The sequence below is a fragment of the Ovis canadensis genome, chromosome 6 (assembly GCF_042477335.2).
Source record: "Ovis canadensis isolate MfBH-ARS-UI-01 breed Bighorn chromosome 6, ARS-UI_OviCan_v2, whole genome shotgun sequence".
NCBI classification, from domain to species: domain Eukaryota; kingdom Metazoa; phylum Chordata; class Mammalia; order Artiodactyla; family Bovidae; genus Ovis; species Ovis canadensis.
In genome coordinates, this window is record NC_091250.1 from 112838756 (window position 1) to 112863891 (window position 25136).

At 41.9% G+C, this 25136-nt stretch overlaps 1 protein-coding gene across 3 annotated transcripts in view; it reads right to left on the reverse strand.

Annotated features, from left to right (window-relative positions):
- RASGEF1B (RasGEF domain family member 1B) overlaps positions 1-25136 on the reverse strand; it is a 667380-nt gene that overhangs the window by 21149 nt on the left and 621095 nt on the right. For 2 of the 3 annotated variants that reach the window (XM_069594460.1, XM_069594461.1), the window contains exons 5-7: positions 4504-4686; positions 2707-2829; positions 2227-2364 (exon numbers count right to left, since the gene is read on the reverse strand). In XM_069594460.1, the coding sequence (XP_069450561.1) occupies positions 2227-2364; positions 2707-2829; positions 4504-4686 (444 nt within the window). Of the gene's footprint in view, positions 1-2226; positions 2365-2706; positions 2830-4503; positions 4687-17306; positions 17806-25136 lie in introns of those variants that run through there. The other variant, XM_069594462.1, reaches the window with a different exon arrangement.

Below are 25136 nucleotides of genomic sequence, written 5' to 3' on the forward strand. Positions count from 1 at the left end.
GGTTACACTTGGCTTATCTTCTCATCTCCTCTTTTCACACTTATAACTCTCTGAAGACGTCAAGGTCTATCAAGGATTTATTATGAACACAGGAGGGCTGAGAAGAAGCCCAGGCACAAGGCTGTCTGGCTCCCTTGCTTGGTTCCATCCAATTCTTGAATGGCTTGATCCTGTTAAAAAGAGATCGGACCCAATCTGGCCAACACAGATAGCAGTGATCCCCTTTCCCTTCATGAACTTCCATGACAAGAAGGACACAAAGCCATCCATTTGGCACTGTATCTGAAAAAAATTTTTAAGGTATTCCTTTGGAAAAAAACAAGGCCATAGAGAAAAAGGAAGCTGACTGCCACATCAAGTAAAGTATCTAAATACAATTTAACTGAAATGAAGCACTGCCTGACTCAGGGCTTAGCCTCACACAAGAAAAAGTCCTTATGATGCCACTCATCTTTTGAGCAGCTTATCATAAACTTAGGTCACTGAGATAGCCCTGCTTCTGCCAAGCAGCATAGCAGCTTAGCCCTCTAAGAAAAGATTTACTAAAAAACAGTGATGCCTAACTTTTGCCTTTATGAGTGATGAACATACCAATTCCTATCTTGCTTGAACCTGTTACACACAAACTAGCAAAATGATTAGAAGTGTCAGAATTTGCAAAAGGACCCAGGGAACTACTCATTCAGTCTTGTAGAAGTTATGGCTGTTCTGAGCACCAGTGTTCAATATAAAGTCATATGTGCTTATGCGCTCAGTTGCATCCGACTCTTGGCTACCCCACCATGCTCCTCTGTCCACGGAATTCTCCAGGCAAGAACGCTGGAGTGGGTTGCCATTTTCTTCTCCAGGGAATCTTCTCAACCCATAGCTCGACAAAGTCATAGGGGAACTGTGAAAGGATTAACTCCACTTTCATGAGAACATAATGTGGGAAGAACGTGCACATTTTTCAAGTGTTAATCTTAGAAAATTTTGTCTGATTTTTTTAAGTTTGGGGAAACAGTATTAAAATGTATTCACTAGAAGTAGACAGAATAGATAGGGTGTCTTGTTATAGGATCTTGACGGCACATCACTGAAAGAATGATTTCTCCAGTTAGGGTATCCATAATGGGAAAATGCATTTTAAGACAAATGAAACAAGACACCACTGGCTTTGCCAAATGCTTCATCTATCTTTTTTGAATGTTGTATCTGGGCCTAAGTAATGTGTTCCCTGGAGCACACCAGCAACACGGAAACTACAAAGGCCTCCTTGCCCAACAAGCCTCAACACAGAATACCAGTCCTCCAGGCTTGCTTCAAAGAGGATAACCTTGAATTTGTCATAGCTAGTTAGTGCTTATCAAAGGCTCAATTGAGGAACATGATATTTATGAAAGATTATCTAACAGACTTATTTTCCATCTTCACCTAGTCTAGGTGCTAGCCTTGAATCAACTTCCGGGCACAAGACTTGAATCCTTTTTTCTCTGTCTTTTCTACTCCTAAAGAATTACCTTTGCTAATTTATAATAATCTAATGGCCACAGTTTTTACCAAGGAGTATTTGTTGTAAAGACTACACAGAACAGTTTCCATGATCATATTCACCAAGTCACTGTAGGACATTTTAAAAAATTTTTATTTAATTCTTTGAAGAATTTGTATGGTTTTGCTCCTCTGATAGTGAAAATTATATAACCAACTGTGTTTTCTTTTTACTTAGAGATTTACAGTGAAATAAAACAATCTTGTCCTAGCCAACTGGTTCTTAATATTAGACTATTTGTTTTCTCCTTTCCGTGATACAAACTATTTCCGATTTAGTAATATATTCCTTATTCTCTGTTAACATATAAGTAGGTTATTTTACATGTATTAGTATTTATATCTCCTACTGTGATATTCTTTGTCTAAATTGCTAGATCACACCTATCTGGAAGGAAGGGAGGAATCAATAAAACAACATAAAAACACACTTGCAGCATGAATCCTCTGCATGAACTGACATGAACATACCCCCAAATTAATCACATAAAACTTCAGATCACACCCCTTTGAAGTGGGATCGTCTAATCAGCTCTGTTTGGCACACCAAACAGAACAGTGCTCTGTGGAGAGGACTTGCCCAAAGGCAGAAACCCAGAGGAAGCAGTGGAGATGCCAGTGTACAAGTCAGCACCACTTCCCAACTAAGCCCCTGCCTGGAAATCCGAATGACTGTACTCAATTTAGGTTACCAACCTCCTCGCCACTGGCTATTCGGTGAGCCAGATCTTTTAAGTTTCTCATCATTCTTTCATCCCGAAAGTCGTAAGGAAATGTTTCTGTCCATTCTGTCAGGAGCTGAAGGATTTTCGGTGCAATTTTTCTTATCTGATTCTAGGGAGGAAAAGCAAACGGAATTCAGTGATATCCATCAAACAAATAATTACAAACAACGCTACTGATAAACTTCTAGCGCAAAGTCTTTGAGGCTAAAGAAGCTCTAGTCCCTCTCTCCCAAATCAATGTCAAGTGCTACCAACTTTAGGAAGGACCTAGGGATCTTCCATGACACTAATATTTCTTCTTTATACCATTCCCCATTCCCTTTGCATAGCCATGATACTCCTCAGCCCAGGGAGAAGCCATGGTTACTTCAGGAGACCCACTTCACAAGATTTAAGCCATAAAGCTACCAAACCCAATAGAAAAAGAGTAAAGTTCAAAATATATCATTACCTTATCACTGTTGGGATCACTTAGTCTCTGGGGCTCAACACACAAGTGGCAAACTTTGGCCATTAGCTCATACGGATGCATAAATAACCGAGAACTCAACAGGAAGGTAAATATGTACGTTCTCTGTGGCAAGAGAAAAAAAAAAGTTATCATGGTTAGATCCTACATCTGAAACTAGTTTCTCTCCTAAACATGATACATCATATATCAAGTTCTCCTGATCAAAGTGAAAATGCTATAGTTTCAAAAGTGATGCTTACTAGTAGGAAAACAACATGGATTTCTCCTTTACCTTCTGATATATCTTTTCCCTTAAACCATATTAAAAATAACAGAAGTACAGGATAAGTTGAGCTATTAAATTATTCACAGCACATTTTTACATCTATCCTCTGGGAGCCTGCATACCAGGACATATAACTCAGCCCAGTAAAGAAGAATGTAATTCAGCCCACGGAGATCAATCTAACTTACATATACCACCCGTACAGAATCTTGTTCTGTGTCCAGATATTATGGTAACTCAATGGAAATTAAAAAACAAAAAACCACCCTACCCACATCAGTTCAAGAATTCTCCAGTGGGTTCAGTATTACACACTGGAGCATTTGTGTGCTTGTCAGAACATTCAAAGACAGGCGTTCAAGTCATCTGTTTACTTGCTCAAAGGCTAAGCAATTTGATAAAACATAATATCACACTATATACTTTTCTTTAAGCACACTGTCTCCCAAGAAACCAATAATGAAGTAATGCTTATGTGTTATAATAGCTTCAGACTCCCAATAAAAAGAAAAATTCCATGGGTTTTTTTCTCCCCCTGAGGCACCCTTTTATAGCTCATAAACACTTACAGGGCTGAACAAGGGATGCCTTTTACTTTTGATTACAAGTTTTCCCTGTGTGGCAACATATTTGAAAATGCTATGTAACAAATCACACACAGAGAGAGATAACTCAGTAACAAACACTATGGTGAACTCCAGTGGCAAGCACAGACTATCATTTGTACACCAAGGTCATTATTATATTTAAAAGCATTTGAATCCAGTGTCTGGATATTTTCATGAAATCTTTATCAACAAGCAGCTGTTGAGGAACGGGGTCAGCCACAGCACAAAGGAAGTGGGAAGAAACATCACTTGCTCTAGAAATAGAAAACCCGGGTTTGATTGCTGATGTCGGGTGTGAGACCATGCACCAACTGAATCCCAAATTTCAATTTTTTTTTCCTCTCTGAGTCTCTTGGAACTGCTCTAAAGACTGAGAAAATATACACAGATTTCCTGAATTAGAAAGGATTACCTATACAAATGTCAGGGATCTAAGGAAAACATAAGCAAGCATATTATCTGATGTCTATTCTACAAAGAATTGCATCTTGAATGTAACTCGTGTTCTCTTTTCTATGAAGCCTCCCTGTGTCACTTCACCTTTCTCAACATAGTGATGGCCTTGAAAACCAGAAAGGCATTGAACATTCGAGGAGCATCCAAGGTTCTCTGGCATTTCTATGTAAGGATCATGGTACAAGCATGAGTCAAACGTTACCGTTTTTCAGATGGTCTCTGACTATCTACACTGTGGTGGCAGTCCCGAAAAGAAAACTGATAGGCAGAACTGTCATATCCAGGCTCAGTCGGGTCTCAAAGCACTCAATAACCAACATGCAACTTCTTGTCAGAAAAATTCTTGGCAACCCAGATGTAATTCTGGAGCACCCAGGGTCCCTGTTTACTCTATTGTAATTTCTGCTGGATACCAAGGATGTGTTTCAGAAGCATGTGAATACTTACATCCGGATAATAATCCACATTGGGTACCAAGTGCTGGATGAGCGCTTCCAGAGACCCGGAGAGGAGGTTGTTGTCATGGTAATACAAACCCCCACAGCTGTCCTCTGCAGACTGATAGAGGTTTCGGTTGTAACCACTGCTGTCAAACATGGCAGAAAACGGAGGAGTCTGAGGCATGCTTTCCTAAAACAAATAAGAAAGGAAGAGACATGGTGTCAGTAATAGGCAGCCCCAAAGAAAAGCAAACTTTAATAGGCATGAGGCTTTCACAGTCATGAAGAAGCAGGCACTTTTTAACCCAGGTTAGACTCTGAAACAATCTCAGAACTCATCAAGAAGTACACTGCTTTTCAACAGCACACGAATGCATATTTTTGAGTACCAATCGTGTCCAATAAAGTAGCGTGAAATACCTGGATCAAAGGTGCCAGTCTATACCTGAAGCCAAGCGTCTGGCTGCTGTGTTTAGATCTTACTCCTTCACATTTGGTTAGGAAGGCAGGGAGAGGGGTTGAGCTTTAAACTGCTTTATCCTCCCGGTCAAGTATCATCCTAAGGTGGAAACATGCTCCTTCAAAGTTGGTGGGGAAGAATTATGTCATGCTTAAGAAATATTGGACTAGCTTTGGGCATTTTAGGAGATAACCAAAACAGAAGCTGAAAAACTGAAGCCTAAGCGAAGCCTAGAATTAAAGTGTCTCTGCGTGTATATATGTGTATGTGTGTGTTTATGTTCTTGTTTAGTCGCTAAGTCATGGCTGATTGTTTGCAACCCCATGGACTGTAGCCCACCAGGCTCCTCTGTCCATGGGATTTCTCAGGCAAGAATATTGGAGTGGGTCGCCATTCCTTTCGCCAGTGGATCTTCCCAACTCAGGGATCGAACCAGAGTCTCCTGTACTGCAGGCGGATTCTTTCCCACTGAGCCACCAGGGAAGCACCGTGTAAGTTTATAGATGCATATATATATCAGGAGACTTAATGCCAACTCCCCAGCTTTCACTGGAAGTCTGATGCTATTCATTTTTGACCCTTTGTGTTGAATTCTTTAGGGGTGAAGGGCTCTATAAAGCCTCAGTGCTCAGTAAACACAGGCTGAGAAAGCACCTGACTGAGGAACAAGGAGCGCTGTGACGTCCTCTCCCTGGGTGTGCTTTCCTGCTCACAAAGCCCGCATAAGAGGGTGTTTGGTGGAGGCCAGAGGCTATTAAGTTATTACTTGGATTCCGAGGAATGGAGCTCCTGGCCCCAGAACAGACTCCCGTTTCCGGCAGCCTGTCTGGACAACGGAGGCATTCAGGAGTTGCGGAGATGGAAGGTTTCAGAGGCAAACAATGAGGGAAAGGCAAACTCCAGAGCTTGGACTGACAGGCCCAGGGTGTTTGGAGGCTGCAGGAGAGGATACAACCTGGACTAATCCTTCTTTTCAAGAGGCTTAAGATATTTGCATCCGAATGGGGGCTGGGAGTGGGGTCTGTCTGTGGCTGTACATCCCTCTCCAAGCAGGTCTGTCCCAGGTCCCCCCTTGCCAGCCTCCCACGGGGGCCAGAGCATCACAGTACCTGCACGTGCCTGGGCAGGGAGCCGCCAGGGGTGGGGTGTTGGGAACAAACACCACCCACAGTACCTTTCACGCCCTGGCAGGTGAAATGGCATTTAGAGAAAGAAGCATCAGGAAAGTGAAAAAGGAGAAAAATAATAACTTCAGTATTTTGTGGTCTATCCCATCCATAATCCAATACTGGGGGAGAACATAAAATCATCCATGATGAAATAGCACAGAGAAAGAAAGATAAACCTCACATGATACTGCTTATATGCAGAGTCGTAAAGTGATATAAGTGAACTTATTTACAAAACAAAAACAGACTCACAGACACAGAAAACAAACGTCTGTGTTTACCAAAGGGGAAAGTAGTGGTGGGAGGTGGTGGTGGGGATAAATTGGGAATTTGGGATTAATTGATATGTATTACTATACATAAAACAGATAAACAACAAGGACCTACTGTATAGCTCAGGGAACTATATTCAATCTCTTGTAATAATCTATAAAGGAAAAGAATCTGAAAAAAGAATATCTTTTTCCAGTAGTCACGTGGGGATGTGAGACCTAGACCATAAAGAAGGCTGAGCACTGAAGAACTGATGCTTTCAAATTGGGGTGCTGCAGAAGACTCTTGAGAGTCCCCTGGACAGCAAGGAGATCAAACCAGTCAATCCTAAAGGAAATCAACCCTTAGTATTCTTGGAAGGACTGCTGCTGAAGCTCAACACTTGAGCCACCTGATGTGAAGAGCCAACTCACTGGAAAACACCCTGATGCTGGGAAAGATTGAAGGCAAAGGAGAAGCAGGCGACAGAGGACGAGATGGTTGGATGGCATCACCAACTCAATGAATGTGAGTTTGAGCAAGCTCCGGGAGACAGTGAAGGACAGGGAAGGCGGGTATGCTGCAGTCCACGGGGTCGCAAAGAGTCAGACATGATTTAGCGACTGAACAGCAACAGTATATATAAGTGAACCCTTTTACTGTGCACCTGAAACAGTCACAACACTGTAAATCAACTATCCTGCAAAAATACAGTCACAAATGGGAAGAAAGTGAGCACTGAGAATCACTGTCTGGGGAGACCGGTAACCACCAGAGTCATCGCTGCCATCCCTCTCGCTTGGGCTGGACATGGTCAGAATGACCAAGGGACCAGGAACAATGAGATGCAGAGGTTAACACAAATGCTCTCCACTTAGTTGGTAAGATCGTATACACAGGAATCACAGTTAAATAAACAACTCAAGGCCAACATTTCATAAGACAATGGACTAAGTATGCTTCTGTCCTCTTCAAACTGCCCGTTTTCTGTGAGTCTGTTTCACATGCAATAGCATCTTTGCAAACGGGTTGTCCCTGGTGGGAAGGAAAACAAGAGACCATCTGCCCTTGCCCTGAGAAAGTCAACATGTCCTTAACCTGGGACACCAGAGACTGAGATGAGAAACATCTAAAAGTTACAGCCCAGAAGGAACCTTCCATTTGGATGTGGTCATCTGCCTCTGACTTAAAAAAGCTTTAGATGGTTAAAACCACACAGTATCCTTGGCATCCAAGGTTGACAAGTGGAACTCACTCCATCATCCCCTTGAAGGTTTTCTTTTCCCCGTTCTGCCAAGTATCATGAATTTTCCTTGATTTTGCCACTCACTCATTGCTACTGAAACCATCATAGTAAAGTGCTTTGGGGAAACAGTAGGCCAAGAGTTGGGAATTTCAGACAATCAGAAAGTGCCAAAAGTTCAAAAGGACCATAGGAAATCAACTCGTCGAAGATGGAAATAGGTTTCATTTCACTTTCTAGCTGCAATCAATCTCAAGTGGTTGCCCAGAGGCCCTATGAAGAGTAAGGATTCAAAGGCTGTGACTAGGTGGGGAACATATGCTAAGGGATTAGCACCTAAGGCTGTAGCTAGGTCCTAAGGGATCAGCAATGACTAGAAAACAGTTATGCAAGCAGCCGAGGTCCAAGTGCCATGACAGTCAGGTTCACTCTCCTCTGTCCTCCAGTGCACAAACTGAGACCTGTGCAGTGAGGTGAAGTGACCAGATTAGGACCACACAGTCACACAGCTACAGCATCAAGTGAGCCCAATGCAACTTCCTTGCGTGTTGCACACACACACCCCTGCAGCCTTCGGTTGGTCGACAGGAATCACTAACCCACAAAATGGTCACAAATTACTTAGAATTCCCTTTCAAACAATCAGCACCAAAAGTACTTCTTAATTATTTACTCCCATTAAGTGGGCAAGGATCCAGATATGGACAAAGACACAGACTGTATGAAGCCCTCTTCTGGGGCTTAAGAGCCTTGAAAACTTTGGAGAGTCACTTACTTACCCCTAGGTATATTCTCTTGAGAGTCCCTTGGACTGCAAGGAGATCCAACCAGTCCATTCTGAAGGAGATCAACCCTGGGATTTCATTGGAAGGAATGATGCTAAAGCTGACGCTCCAGTACTTTGGCCACCTCATGCACAGAGTTGACTCATTGGAAAAGACTCTGATGCTGGGAGGGATTGGGGGCAGGAGGAGAAGGGGACGACCGAGGATGAGATGGCTGGATGGTTATCACGGACTCGATGGACGTGAGTCTAAGTGAACTCCGGGAGATGGTGATGGACAGGGAGGCCTGGCGTGCTGCAATTCATGGGGTTGCAAAGAGTCAGACACAACTGAACGACTGAACTGAACTGAACTGAGGTGTATTCTTCACCTGGAAAATTATTTCCAGTTTTGCTCTCTCCTTCCAAAATTCTAAATAATAACAAACTACCAATTTCCTTTATGGCAAAGTTAGAGCATTTTTTAGAGCAATGACAAAGGGCATTTGTATTGTTCCTGGGAACTGTGTACAAAGTATCAACACACCAAAACCTCTCTGCTGCTGCTGCTGCTGAGTCGCTTCAGTCGTGTCCGACTCTGTGCGACCCCATAGACGGCAGCCCACCAGGCTCCCCCGTCCCTGGGGTTCTCCAAGCAAGAACACTGGAGTGGGTTGCCATTTCCTTCTCCAGTGCATGAAAGTGAATAGTGAAAGTGAAGTCGCTGGAGTGGGGTGCCATTGCCTTCTCCGAAAACTCTGACCAGGTACCAAAAGAAAATACTGCAAAGAGCAAAGGATGGTAAACTGAGATAAGTTAATTGGGGTTACAGTTTACTAAAAATCTAATTTAAGAAAAGACCTTGTCACTGGTTGCTTTCTGCCTTCTAATTAGCCCAAAGTTCTGTTGTTGATCAGCTGATTGATTTGACCACAAACCATCTTGATAATTCAACTTGCATACTGTGTTTCAAACCCAGGTCTTCACATTCCAGGTTCAAAATTTACAACTCTACATCATGCTATACTGCAAATGGTCTTCTTTGAACTTCTAATGTTTACCCATAAAATGAAAAGCCTGTCAGTCTGTCCCAAATTGTAGTCTATTCGAGTAATTTATATGCTTTACAAGTTCTACATAAATCCTTGCTCCAAAGATGCATGATAGGCCATTAATTACTCTTATTAAAAAGCAACACTGTCAACAGAAGTATTTAAGATACTGACCTTTGCCATCAAAGAATAATCCCCTCTAGTCAAAGATTTCAGAGATTCTCATATACACTTCTTTATATTTTAGTTTCTTTGAAATTGGGATTCATTAGATAGTTGAGTGACAAGAAAATACATTTAACTATCAGGTTTTTTTTTAGCAATATATAAAAGAGCATCTTATAATGGATGACATCTTAGATTCAATGAAATACAGTGATATTTGCTTGTGTGTACTTTATAGATTTCCAGAAAAAAATCTGATGAGATAAAATGACACAAAGAAAGCTCACAGATCACAGTAGGCATAACTAATTTCTGGACAATCTCTAGCAAGTGGCCAGTCTGTTTTTTGGAAAGATCAACTGCCTTGCGTAATAGATGTATTTGTTAAACAAGAGGAAAGGTCAGCAGAATGGCACAGAAAGTACTGTTTGTGAAGTGGATTTTTAAATACTTCCAAAGATAAACATAGTGGAATTTTTTTCTCTCAAGTATCTTTCCTCTTATTATCCACATCAGGAACTGTTTATTTAGCATTGCTCAAACTTGATGTCCAAGACTTTAGTTCAACCTGCTACATTTCTAGAATTAAATAGGGAGGCTCAGAAGATTAAATATTGGCTTGGTTTTTGTTTAAGAAAACAAATTCACAGAATGTCCAAGTACTGGACATGAGAATCCAAAGAAGCATTTAGCCCCGGGAGCTATTAATTCCAGGAATCCTTTGCTAACATTACCCCAGTGGACGGAAGACTGAGTTTAAGGTAGTTCCTACCCACAGCTTCCATTTATTTTCTTTAATCTCAGTGAAGCTCTGGCTTCTTATCTGCAGCAAACTTTCTCTTTACAGTTCTCTCAATTACTATGTTCTGTCTGTGGGGTTTTGTAAACTCTCAATTTACTTACCTTCTCTATCCTTTCCAGCATAATCTCAACACTACCTTCTCCATCCTCCTTTAGCACATCTTCCACCAAGTTCTCCATCCTTCTTTAGTACAAATTTTGCCCAACCCAGTGTACCTGCTGTGGGGACCAGCTAGCAAAAATTCTGATTTAGGAGAAAGTCACTTTTTTCCAAAACTGAAATAAGTGACAGCATTAAGTGCTGTGCTGTGCTCGGTCTTGTCCAACTCTTTGAGATCCCATGGACTGCTGCCCGCAGGCTCCTCTTTCCATGGGATTCTCCACACAAGAATACTGGACCGGATTGCCATTTCCTCCCCCAGGCGATTAAGCACTGTCCTTAATTTGCTGGTTAAGTCAAACTTCAAAGCAGTTAACTCCTTTGGAAACAGTGAGATTTATGTGAGATGCTTGAAAAAGCTGTTGACTCTATTCAAATTACTACCAGGAAGATAAGGCTTAAGAGACAGGTTAACCTCACAAACAGTTCTCACCTTGCAAAGTTTCATTTGTAACCCAGTTGCTGGAAACTCAGAATATATTCTATTTGGCCAGTGGCTCTAGCTCTTTAGGGAGATCACAAACTTCTCTGCAAGAAATCAACCAACAAATGTGTATATACTTGTAGAGAGTTCAGATCTCAGATTAGGAAGTATGTGTGCTGGCCTGTACAGAACTTGGATCGTATTTATTACCCACTTCCTCAAAGAAGGAGAATATGGTGGTTCTGAAGAGAACCTTGATGTAACACATTCAAAACTGGCTCCTTAGAAAGCAATAATTTTTTTTTTCCTGGTAGTACTGATCCAATGGAGTTAAAGAGAATGAAAAAGACACTTCTTTTTGGGGGGGGCAGAGATAATTAAATAGGCCTCCCCACCTCCCACACCCTCCACAAATTGAGGACTTTGGAATGGAGAGAAGGCAATGAGACAATGGGAAATGAATTTGGTTTTTAAAACAATGACCCAGGATAAAAGAAAGCTTTGAGTCGCCAGAATTAGCATACAGATTACAGGTTCTTCTGGGAAACTTCCCAAGGGGAAGTAAGCGATACCCAACCCAGGTATACAAGATGAATGCTCTTTCTTAAAATGAATTTGGGAACCTGGAAAGTTGGTTGACAGACAAGATATCTCACAGGAGCAGCTAATTCAGTCACAAAGATATATCATGTTCTTTCAAGGACCCTGCCAGAGTTCAGCGTGACATTGATCCTGCAGCAAGGAAGCAGGCTCTGGGTGATTTAAGGGATGAATGGATTTGAAAGGCATGCCTAATGGTTTCAAACCAACTAAGGCACCAGATGAAAAGCAGACTGTGCTTGAATCAGCGACTGCTTTTGCACAAGGTTATTTATGGGGAGGCAGGTGCATGAGGCTAAGGTGGTTTCAGGTGACAATGCAAATTGGAAAAGAGGGCCAGGAAAAGATGGGTGTGGGAACTAAATCAAAGGCCATCCTTCAACATCTGCTTTAGGTGTTTTGTAAATCTCTACCAAGATGTCAAGTCAGCATTTCATTTACACCCAGGAGAATGAGATTGCAAAGGGTAGGAGTGTAAGAAAAAAAAGAGGTGTATTTCTCCCTATTTCATCATAGAGCGCCTTGGTGAGATATTTAATAAACCCAATGCCTTTATATTGATTACTATCTTTTTGCTTCTGTTCAAAAATGCTGGGCATGTGTCCCAGTGAGGTAGAGGATAGCCACTCTATCACAGTTGAACTTCGAAACCATATTTGCTTAGTAAGGAGAGGCTTAATTTAAGATCCGGGAATGACTGGTTCCCAAATTCCCATCTAGATTCCAGAGGAACTTTGCCCTTTGGTGAGAGGCCACCACTTCCCTTCCTCACTTGAGGTTCCAGAGATGGGAATGAAAAAAGAGTTCACATATTTCAGCTTGACTCCAGCTGGGATCTCAAGTACTTTTGTCCTCCTTCAGGCACTGTGGAATCTCAGAAGACAACAGTCAACAGTAGGCTCAGAGAGTGTTTCTCTAATTATGGATCTGAGTTGGAAGAAAGTAAAATCAAGTTTCCAACACAATCTAAAACATGCTTATTTTGAGCTTGGAAACATCTCAAAGATGATCTTCTCATTTCTCCCTAGCAGCATCTCTAGATGCTAGTAAAGCTACACCTTTGTTAACCTCCTTGAAAAAAGAGGTATTGTGTTGAGATTACAAACAATGCAGAGCAGACAAGTAAGAATGGACTCACCTCTTTGGCGTGAGAACAAAAAGTAAGTAACTCCCAGATAAGTACATTCTTTGGAACTGAGCCCCAGATGCTTAGGAGATCTCACAGTCAAGGGGAAATAATCAGTATTTCTGAGGAAAGAAGGTCCTATTTCTCTCTATAAGCATGAAATAGGGATATTTCCTGATTTGTTACAGGTTTCCATATAAAAAAATGAATTTGCATTTTGCTTCATTTCCCCTAGATGCTACTTTAAAAAAAAAAAAACTAATTCCTAATCAACGAAGGAAAAGAATTCTGACTCAAATAATTACTATCTTTGGTTTCCCTGGAAGAAAAACAAAGCTAAAGTTTGTCATCTTTTGACTTGGGAATATCTTGTCAGCAGTTTATCAAGACACAAAATAACAATTCAGTACATGGAAACTATAAATAGGCCTGGAGGATCATTTTAAACCTTTCTTTGAGATAAATCTTTACTATTTTTTTTTTGTAGGAAATGATCCCCATGCATATTCTTCCTACAGTTTTTCATCTACAACTTCCATGCAGTTCCTGGCCTTAACAGTAGATGGCTCCACGTTCCTTGTCGTTGAAAGGGCTGGTGCATTCTAGCAGAAACAGTAGGTGCTGGTTTAGAAAAGTAAAAGGACAATTGGGAGTTCTGGGGGAAATTTTTTGAGAAATTGGCATGTGTGATTGTGGCAAATTACTGAACTTTGGAAGGTGGCATTGCTCATGAAATACAGTTGCAAACATACAAAGCCAGTCGGTCTTATTTCCTTACGTCTTGGGTGCTGTTTATGATGAGAATTAATTGTCATTTTCCCAGAGGAATAAAAATGATCTTCTGGATAACCAAAATCATCATCATCTAATTAAGGGCTGTCAAAAAGAGCTTGCTGAGATATTTGAAACTTTCTTTTTCTGGCCAATACATCAGCCACTTACACACATAGCTATTGAGCACTTAAAACATGACTCGTGCAATTTTTTTGTTTTGTTTAATTTAGTTAAACTTAAGTTCATATATCCCCATGTGGCTAGTTACTGAACAGCACTGGCTACCATATTGCACAGCACAGAGATAAGTAGTGGAATCATCATTTACACATGATAGATTTCAAGTCAAATTACAGAATATCAAATGGGGAAGCAACCTTAACTAAAAGGGTTTATGTTTCTACACCCAATTTACCTCAGTAGGAAAATAACCTGATACTTAGGACATTTAGTAAACAAGTATAATTTTCTATCAACATGGTTACTGGGATAATACTATTTTTTTGACTGCAAGTTCTTGAAAAATTACCCTTATCTGCCACCCCTCCTCCATTCTTCCCTTTTAGATAAACAGAAGGATATTAGTGGTCTATAAAGTGCTTTCCTTTCTTACAAGACTAACTTGTGCTTTCTCTGTGTTACAGTAATTTTCATACCAGAGTTTCCTAATAAAATATGAATCAACTGAATGACTTCTAGACATAGACATACCTTGAAACAAAGTAATATACAGACCATATAAAGTAATATACAGACTTGTCAAAAGATTGATTTTAAGATGATCGGTTTTAATAGTAACACTAAATTAAAAGGTCAAAAAATTTTCCTCATTCAGCCTTCTTGAAAACTAGCATTTTTAAAAACACTTGTAGGAGAAAAACAAAAGGCAGTTCAGGCAAACAGTAAATCTTTACATAATTTTCATCAGTAAGAAATTTCACTCTCCTGTCTTCATTTTTGTGTACCCAGAAAGTAGCTGAACATCTAACCACAGATCATTACTTCAGCCTTCATTCTTCCACAGCCAATAAATGGTACAAATGAATGAAGTGATAGTAGAGCAAAATAAGTCAGCTAACACAGAGCTAAAAGAGACTCATAAATCATCTAGTGTGACAACTCATCAATTTCACAGATGTTGCAGGCATAGGGAGAGAAGGAGTGACTTGTTAGGGCTCCATACTGATTAGACCCCTCCTCTCTATTTCCAAGGCAGAAATCTGCCTATAGCACTTGGCTACATCTGTCATTCTAGGATGAGAGGGTTGCACAAATCTAATTTTTATAAATTTAACTGCAAACCCCAAAGTACAACTGAAGGGGAGGTAACATCTGAATTCAACCACCAAAGACAAAAACCTCATCAATCTTAAGTATTTTCAATATTATAATTCGTCTCCTTACAACCACACAAAATGTTGGCTTTTCCATTTATTATCTGTAGCATCAGAATCAAGATTCTAAGTCCCTGCTTCAGAGATGCCAGATTCTTCTCCCAAGGAAGGGAGGATACATTTCCTCATCTCTTGTTCAAGCAGATATTCTCTCTGGGGTCATCCGAATTCTCCTCCAAAGTCCAATTGTTCCAGACCACCTCTGGAGATTGATGAAGTTGAACCCATCTTTTCCTCTGCCATATTAGGTACCTTACCAACATAGACCATCACCTAGCTTTGCCCTTTCAATTTTCTTAACCATTTCTTTTTTCTCCTAGAGAGGTGTTATTCAATTGATATGTTTTTGTCTATTGTAGCTTATTAGCTGGTAGCTATTTTTAGACTGTAAGAATGCAGTGTTAGTAATAAGCATGAATTATGGTAAATAATATTTAAATATTTAATATATGGATAAGAATAAATTAAATTTTAAAAAATAAATACAAATGGTTTATGATTTTCTACTCCAAAAGTCAGTAGGATCTCAAACATCAGATTAAGTGTCTAGTGGAGCATATAAAATAGAGCAAGACTGAAAGTGCACCAAGGGTGACATAAATTCTAAGACTTTAATAGTCCATTAGACCACTGGAAAGTACTAGGCTTAGTAGCCAGAAATGTTGCCACCTCTAGGAAAACAAAGGATTGACCAACATGTAGAAGGATGCCAACAAGAAACTTGCTAATCAGTAGCTGATCTTCTCCACTTTTTGCCTGAAAGGTGTAACAGAGCATCAGCTGTGAACCCTGATTTCTGTCAAAAATGCCCCAGGTCCTCCCTGGCCCAACCCCCTCCTCCCTCCCCCCCAAATAAAATAACCATTAATAATAGGATCCAACAAGCTGCCACACTTTTTAATCTGTTACGAAAATCTCAACAGCCTAGCATTTATATTTTTATATCCTTTTAGAAGTCACTTCTACATTTGCCCTAAACCTCACCTGACTAGTTGTTTTCCTCCCAAATCTCTGATCCGGCATATACTCTGGTGAACTGTAACCTCCTTGTTTCTTAGCCTAGGCTTATCACCACGGTCTATGTTTTAAATTAAGACACAGCCATCACATGCTAAGCTCTAGCCGCTGTCTTCAGAAGGAAAGAATAATTATTCACCCCATCTGAGTCTGACTGTACCAGACATTAATCAAGAGGGCAAAAGCCTGATCCCTGAACTCTTCCCCTTTATGCACCCAGTTCCGAGACCCTCCCAGGCCATCAGATCATCGAGGTCTAAATATAGATCTACGCGCACCAGCAGTCCCTGACCCCTGTCACATGGTGCTGCTGACGAACGACTCCTTGGAGACGCCTTCGACCCAAACACACGTACACAAATTTGTGTGCATATCCATCCATATACACTATACCCACTGAATTCGTTAGCAAAGATGGGCATATCCATCCACTCAGAAAAGAGGGTCGCTCCCTAGAGACGCCCTCTTGGTACACTTGCGCCACTCGGCACTGTCAGAGGACTTAGCTACTTTGCTCTCGCCTGACCGCGGATCACGTTGGGGTAGGGTGAGAATCAATACTCCAGTGGTACGTAGACAGAGAGACACACCCACGTACTCTCCAGACCCCCTGTTCTGCTTTTTCTCAGGAACAGCACTGAAGTTTCCACGGTTCCCCGAGAAAGGAGCCTTCCTCCCGCCAGCAGCCCGCGAGGCTCCCAGGTACCCACAGTTCAGATTACTATCTCCCAGCCAGGTGACCCAAGACGACTCACCTGAGCTCAGGCAAGAGCAAGGGGACACTCTGTCCCAAGTAGCCAGCTAAACAGAGGAATTAAAGAATATTACCGTGTCAGTGGTGAGCACATGACTTCTGTTCCCTTGTCTCTTCTAAGTCAAACCTTAAGATTTTAAGGCTCCGACACCAAAAAATAAACAGCACCCCTCCGCCCAACCCACCCACGCACGAAAACTAGCCAAGAAGTAGAAGAAAACAACCCAGGAAGGGAGAAGAGGATGAAGAGAGGATGAACAGCGACTAGGTCTCGGATAGATCCTCAAAACCTATACCAAGATCTCGAGACAGAAGGCCTGGCCGTGGGATCCGGCTGAGAAAAACAAGGCAAAAATCCAAGCCTGTCCCCTCCTGGACCCCATCGGCTTGGGTCCCGCACCTGTTGGCATCGTGACCGCTCCAAGGGCGGCCCCAGACGCCCTCGGCGGCCAGGCAGGAGAACTCCCCACTCCACTCGCTTTCGCGGAACGCTCTGCACCAAGAGCGCTCGCTCACCCTGCTCTCCCGACGCCTCCAGGGGCACCGACAGCGGGAGCGAGTCCGAGAGCCTGGGAGAGGGCAGCGCGCAGCAGGGTAGCGCGTTCCCGCAGCCGGGCTCTGGTTTCTCCCAGAACTACTGATCAGGAACAACTCACCTGCAGATGGACCCCGCGTCCTCGGCTTCCCGACTGCTTTCCGTGTGCCCACCAACGCAACCAAAGGACAGGGAGCGAAAGAGCGCGGGAAGATGAGGGGTGAAAAAAACGAACTCTGTCCAAGCAGTCTGGCGTCTTGTTTATACTGAAACTACGGCCGCGGCCGGGGCGCACACCCACTTGGCTCCGAAGGCCCGCCCCCGCCGTCAGCCCCGCCCCGCGCCCTTCCTCACGGGCCAATCACGGCGAAGATCCCCGCCCACTCCGCCACCGCCCCCGGCGCCCGGGACCCGCCCACGCGTCCCCAGGGGCCCGGGACTCCAGCAGCGAGGTTGCCTCGGTGCCCGCCCACGCTGCGGAGGCCGGCGGAGCCCGGCGCCGCAGTGTTTACCAACGCTGATTCGGCTAGCTCGGTCGGCGTGCGCTTCCTCCCAAGTGCACCTGCCGGGGGCTGTTTGTGCAGTCATGTGTGTGCCTGTGTGTGTTCGTTTACTTGTGTGCTACCTGTAAATACCGGCCCGACTTGTTATACCGTCTCTATTAACATAATTATGAGATAGAGGTTACTGTCCGTGTAACTTTCAGAAGGGAGCGGAGAGAAACCACAAGAACATTCGCTCAGCAAATATTTATGGAAAGCCTGAGTGCCAGGGTTGTGCCAAACGCTGGGGGCACACTCCAGGTTGGTCCCTGCAATTATGAAGCTTACAGTCTAGTGGAGGACAAACATTAAGAAAATCGTCACCCGAACAAAACGTAAAACTGAGGCGGTTACAGGTGCCACAATGAAAGGGAACTGTGCTGTGAAATAAGATTCTGGAGGCAAAGGGGTGGCCTGACCTCAGTAAATGTCTTGCTGTCATGGCAACCTTTAACTTGATCATTGGATACTTGATAACTATTTTAGAAAAAGAGGTAAAACCCCCAGTACTTCACCTTGTACGAAGAAAAAGAGGCTGGAGGGAAGAAAAGATGAAAAACAGGGGAAGGAAGAGATGCAAGAAAAGAACAAAATCTTAAAGCATCAGGAGGATACATGTGTATGTGTGGCTGAGTCCCTTTGCTGTCTACCTGAAACTATCACAACATTGTTAATTGGCTATAGGAAGTGAAGTGAAGTGAAAGTAGCTCAGTCCTGTCTACTCTTTGCCACCCCATAGACTGTAGCCTGCCAGGCTCCTCTGTCCATGAAATTCTCCAGGTCAGAGTACTAGAGTGGGTAGCCATTCCCTTCTCCAGGGCATCTTCCTAACTCAGGGATCAAACCCAGGTCTCGATTGCAGGCGGATTCTTTACAGTCTGAGCCAGCAGGGAAACCCAACTGGCTATATGCTCTACTACAATATAAAAATTTAAAAAAATAAATACACGCGCGCACACACACATCAACAGACTCTCTTGCCTGCTATGTGACCTTGGATAAGTAAAGCAGCTTTTTCTGAGCTTCCATTTTCCCATGTATAAAACAACATTATTCATACCTGGCCTATAGGACTGTAATTAGGATTACTGAGATAGAGGAACTTCGTTTGTCTCTGTGCCATCTTCTGTCCCTCCTTCCTCCTTCCAGGGATGGAAACAGTGCTCTTGAAGTTCACCTTGCCTATGCTTAGCTCATCCCTCCCTTCAGCTTCTTCATCAGTGCCTCCTGGGGCTTCTCTTTCACTAATTATACCCCATCCTTCTCTTCTACAAATGGGTCTCTTCACCCCTCACCCCCCTACACCCCCCTACACCCCCCGCCCCATGACTCAGGAAGGCACTCTCACTTATCTGAGCTTCTCTACAGTTTAAAGAAGGAGCCATAAGGCCAAGACAGCTTGGCATGGCCAGCTAGCTATTCAGAGTAAAGCACCAGGCTTGGATGGCCCAGCCCTGTTGTGGTTGTGCTGGTTGGCTAGTCTTTTGAGCTCAGTTTTCCACCCTGGTTCTGCAGCAAACAAGCCATAAGAGGTTGGGCAAGTCATTTCCAGTCTTGAAGTTCCTGCTCCTGTAGCAATAAATAAGAGCTGGAGTAAATCATGATTTCTTAATGGAAATGTTTGACATCCTTTGTAGTAGCCTCCGGATATACCCACCAGCCCAAAAGATTTGCCCAGTTTTACATTTTGCAGTTTTTCTTTCTTCCATCCAAATAAAAGGTGTTTGTTTTAATTTCTCAAAAATACATAATAGATACTATGATACTGTTGATTCGCTGCTTTTCCAAACCACATTCCTGCTCCCCATTCTGGCTCATTCCCCAGAGCCCCTGCCAGCTCTCTGTGTGAGAGTAACACAGAAGGAGACTGCTCCAGAGTTAGGTGGCTCAAACTCTAATCCTCTGTCTCTTAGCCAGTGATCAAACCTTAGAAAAGGCAAGGAAGGATTCTTGAGGCCCAGCTGATTCATCTAAAAAAAGCAGTCATGCTTTATAAAAGCAAATTCTTTATGGAACAAGATGAAAAGATATAACACATAAAATAAACTTGGAAAAGTGTCCCTTGGAGAAGCCTTTTCTGACCTCCTTATTATTTTTTAAATTCATTTTAGTATTTATTTAATGCTTCCCAGGTGGCGCTAGTGGTAAAGAATCTGCCTGCCAATGCAGGAGATACTAGAGACGTGGGTTTGATCCCTGGGTGGGGAAGATCTCCTGGAGAAGGGAATCACAACCCACTCCAGTATTCTTGCCTGGAAAATCCCATGGACAGAGAAGCCTAGTGGGCTACAGACCATGGTGTCGCAGAGTGAACCCAACTGAGCACACATACACACAATGCCAAGTCTTAGTTGTGGCATGCAGGATCTTTAGCTGCAGTATGTGGGATCTTATTTGCACCATGTGGGATCTAATTCCCTGACCAGGGATCAAATCCGGGCCCCTTGCATTGGGAGAGTGGAGTCTTAGCCACTGCACCACCAGGGAAGTCCCCTGATCTCCCTATTTAAAACTGTAATCCCCTCCCCCATCCATCTCATCCTTCTCTGTTTTGTTGTTTCTTCCATAGCACTTTCTACCATTTAACATACTGTCTATTTTACTTATTAGTATTTGCTTCCCTCCCTTCATTATAATATAAGTTCCTTAAGAGCCAAGTTTGTGGTTTCTTGTTGCAGTTGTGGTCTTTCTGCTGTTTCCAATGTCTAGAACAGTATGTAACACATAGTAAACACTCGCTATCTATATTTTGGTTGAATGAATGAATGCCTCGCAAATGGTAAATAATAGCTTTCATGAGTATGTATTTAATTCCCTTTTATCATGAAAAGATATTCATTCCATCCTCTACTTGTCATAGTTTCTTTCTGGTCTTTGGACTCCATTGGCTCAGCTCTTGTCTCTGACATGTTGGTAAGCTCAGTAATGTTGGTCAAATTGATGCAAATAAACCCCTGCTGAGTAGGACCTCACTTGGGTAATAAAAACAGCCACTTGTATTGAGCTTCTTCTATGTGGCCAGCTCTATGCTGAACATTATTTTTCTTTCCCTTCCCTTTGGACCTGAAGCTCACAAAATTAGAACAGTCATCACGACTGATTCATGTCCCACGTTCCTCCTTTTATTTCACTCTCTTTCATTTCCCACCTAAGACCCCACTTCTCACCCAAAGCCACTTACTCCTTCTCACAGATGTGGTGTGGATGTTTTGATCTGCCTTTCATGAACAATGACGTATATTTTATGTGAGCACCACAAGAGTTTATTTACCTAAACATTTTTGTGCGATCCATCTCGTTTTCTTTCTCGCGGTTTTTTCTAAGTTTTGATCATCTATCCATCCACGTTGACGGTGTTCATTTCGTTTACTCGCTGTTGAGTATTTCATCATATTCCTTTTATGGACTGAGCAAATAACACTTTCACTTTCATATTTGTTTACATTATCGTTTGTCCTCACCAAAACTCTGGGATATAGGTACTGTTTTCTCCACTAGTGAGATCAGGAATTAAGACTTAAGAAGGTAAATAACTGCCAAGAACATTCAAATGGAGAAGCCATGAATGAAACTTGTATCTCTCTGATTCCAATGTTCCAATCTACAGAATGGACGTAATTACTCTAAGATTTTTGAAATAATACCTGAAAAAAATCCTCTATTTCTTGGTCATTTCACATCCAAGATATTTCTGTTAAAACTAGTAGCTATGTGTATATAAATTAAAACCAGAGTCTGGCTTTTTCATTGCTCTTAAAACTGGTAGATATGTGTAGATAAACCAGAGACCAGTTCTTTTTATTGCAAAGCAACATTTATCACTTGTCTCAGACACAAGTTAAATATCATTTTTTGTGGCTTATGATTTTCTTAAGATACAAGAAATTTAAATGAAAATCTCACAAAGAATAACTGCCTTCAAATGCTTAAAGCGCATCATATCAAAGAGGAATAAGGCTCCAGAACACCAAATAGAACTAAATAGGGAAATGTATATAGGAACAGACCAAGGCTTCAGTGTAAGAAAAACAGTAACAAAGGTCTGTCTAGTCAAAGCTATAGTTTTTCCAGTAGTCATGTATGGATATGAGAGTTGGAGCATAAAAAAGGCTGAGTGCCAAAGGATTGATGCTTTCAAATTGTGGTGCTGGAGAGAAGACTCTTGAGAGTCCCTTGGACTGCAAGGAGATCCAACCAGTCCATCCTAAAGGAAATCAGTCCTGAATATTCATCGGAAGGACTGACGCTAAAGCTGAAGCTCCAGTACTTTGGCCACTTGATGTAAAGAGCTGATTCATTGGAAAAGACCTTGAGGCTGGGAAAGATTGAAGGCAGGAGGAGAAGGGGATGACAAAGGATGAGATGGTTGGATGGCATCACCAACTCAATGGACATAAGTTTGAGCTAACTCCAGGAGATGCTGAAGGACAGGGAAGCCTGGCATGCTGCAGTTCATGGGTCACAAAGAGTTGTACGTGATTTAGTGATTGAACAACAATGCTCCCAATAGAACAGCAGCCTTTATTGGTATTGAATTCCCTCTCTCTGGATCTTAAAGGGCCTTGTGAAATGGCCAAGTAACTCTTCAGAACACTTCCACATATTCTCTTTCATTTAGCTTCTTAGTGTCACTCTGAAATATGAAGATGAAGAGTACAAGGATATGGAATCTTAGCCCCAGTTTATAAATGGCAGGAAACAAAGGCAGAGGTCACACAGCTTATCAACAGCCAGTCTAGACCACATCCTCAGCCTTCTCACTTTCAAAGCCAAGGAAGACAAACCCATGTTTTATAAGTATGATGTATACTGCCTCACGTATATTTTGACAGAAGATTACAAGCATTTCAGAAAGCAGAAACAGGAAGAATGACCAGATGCAATTTTGAGAAAAATCATTAAACAGTTCCTAAGCAAGGTATGTTAGTATAAGTGTGTAGCTGGTTAATTCATCCTTTGTCTGAACTAATTGCAGCTTCTCTGGAATTCGCAAAATCAACAGATAAAAAGAAACCAAACTCTATAATACCTAGGTACTGCACAGATACCATTATTTTATATAAAAGGGTGGGGAAAACAATTGCTTTTGCATGAGAATCAATTTAAAGGAAGAGGGAGGAGAGAAAACCACAAGATTCCCCCATACTGCACCCTTTCACAAAGGGAGGATGAAATACGACAGTGGTGTGGCTCAGTAGAGACAAAGACATTTTGGAACCAGAGGTCTGATTTATTGGGATCCTCTTTGGATTCCCCCTGTCATGTGGCTATAATGGGATGATGAGATGTTGATCAGGTCAATTAGAGCAGCCTGGCTCTAGACCTTACAAAAAACCCCTTATATTCCCCTGCTTTTTAGCATGATTTCCCCTGACTTCCCTTTCCTCATCTGAGAGCCTGGCGTGAAACAGGGAAGGAAGCTGCTTGGCATGCTTGGGTTTCGAGGCCTCTTCCTCATTCTAGCCTGAGTAAAACGAATTCTGCCCATGGGCCCTCCTAGCCTATGAGGGGGCCATGATGGAATTTCACAGTAATAAAGTGTGTATGTATTTGACACTGACCTCTATTCCTACCTTTTCCTGGAACCTGACGGAAGGTTGGTGAGCACAGGACTTGAAAATTTAGATATTCAAGATTCTGAGTCCCTGGCCCTTCACAACTATAAAATGAACCCTGCTACTTGGGAGGAATTTTTGCAATGAAACACATGATTGGGTCAGCCTTGGAATGGTCTCCTCAATAATAATTCCTAACAATTGTTATCATTTACAATGTTCTTTCACAGCACTGTCTCATTTAGGGAGAATACTGAGTTCATGAAGGTCACTCAGTTCTAATGGTGGTTATTACAGAAGCATATATTTTCCTTTCCTGGGATCGCTAAAAATATTATAGAGAGCCATTCATTTAGATTTGCTAAGTTACCACTAAGTAAAAGGGAATTGACTAGAAAAGGTAACTTCAGGGAAGTCTCTTCCACACATCTAGGTGATCCTCTAGGTGACAAATTTCTACTGGACTTTAAAGTTGTAGAGAAGAATGTCACAACTGCATGGAAAATTCCACAAAGTAGGTAGGTTTTCATAGTAGGTTTTCAAAGTGCCCTAAGAAGATGTAAAAGTTACCATATTTTCATTTATGCCAGACAAGAACTACAGAAAAACAAATATATTATTTTTCCTTCATAAGCATCATTATTTTCATTTGCCAGTTCTTACTTATTCATACAAAGTAATTTTTGCAATACCCTCAGAAGGGATATTGATATTGAGAAACAATATTGCTTGGCGTGGTTATGAGACAGTTTCATCATCATTGATTATATAATGCATAGTGATTTTTTTAATACAGAGAAAGAAATATTTCATAACCTTAAATACTATTTTAATATAATGTATCAGTTGGAGCAAACTCCAGGAGATGGTAAAGGACAGGGAAGACTAGTGTGCTGCAGTCCATGAGGTCACAAAGAGACAGACAGGGCAGAGCAACTAAACAATAAATCATTCTTTTGAGAGGAGATTCAACTATATTTAACATGAATTTATTTAGATAAATATTCTTCATCTTGTAAAATCTTTATAGTGAATGGTAAACATACTATTTCTCTAGTTCAAATTTCTCCTTATAGTGGTTTGGTCTGGTTTCTTGTGGAGGAGTTGATCTTATAATGAATGAAGAAAAAGTTTTATGTTTCATATTCTTAATCCTTTAATATTGTCTGATTATTTTGCTAGACAATCCTCTCAGTTTTGACTAATTACCAGTCTATGTCCTAGAACATTGAGTGTTGTAGGGAAGGGAGAAAATGAATAATAGAATAATAAAATCTTAGAGCTGAGAAAAATTAACAATCATCTCTGTTCATGTCTCCCCACCTCAATGCCACCAACCAAGGCATTTATTAATTGAAGAAATTGAATACTAAGAGATTCAATGATCTCTCCAGGGCCATCCAACAAGGTAAGAGCCAAGGTTGTACAAGTCGAAGAGCCTGGATGGTAAGTCCAAGACTTCAAACCTACCTGATTTGACTTCCTAATCATTCCTTCAGGGCTGAAATTTGTGGAGCTACTTTGAGGGTCAGTTCAGTTCAGTTCAGTCACTCAGTCGTGTCCAACTCTTTGTGACCCCATGGAATGCAAGACACCAGGCCTCCCTGTCCAGAACCAACTCCCAGAGCTTACTCAAACTCATGTGAGTTGGTGACGCCATCCAACCATCTCATCCTCTGTCATCCCCTTCTCCTCTAGCCTTCAATCTTTTCCAGCATCAGGGTCTTCAAATGAGTCAGCTCTTCCCATCAGGTGGCCAAAGGATTGGAGTTTCAGCTTCGACATCAGTCCTTCCAGTGAGCACTCAGGACTGATCTTTTTTATGGACTGGTTGGATCTTCTTGCAGTGCAAGG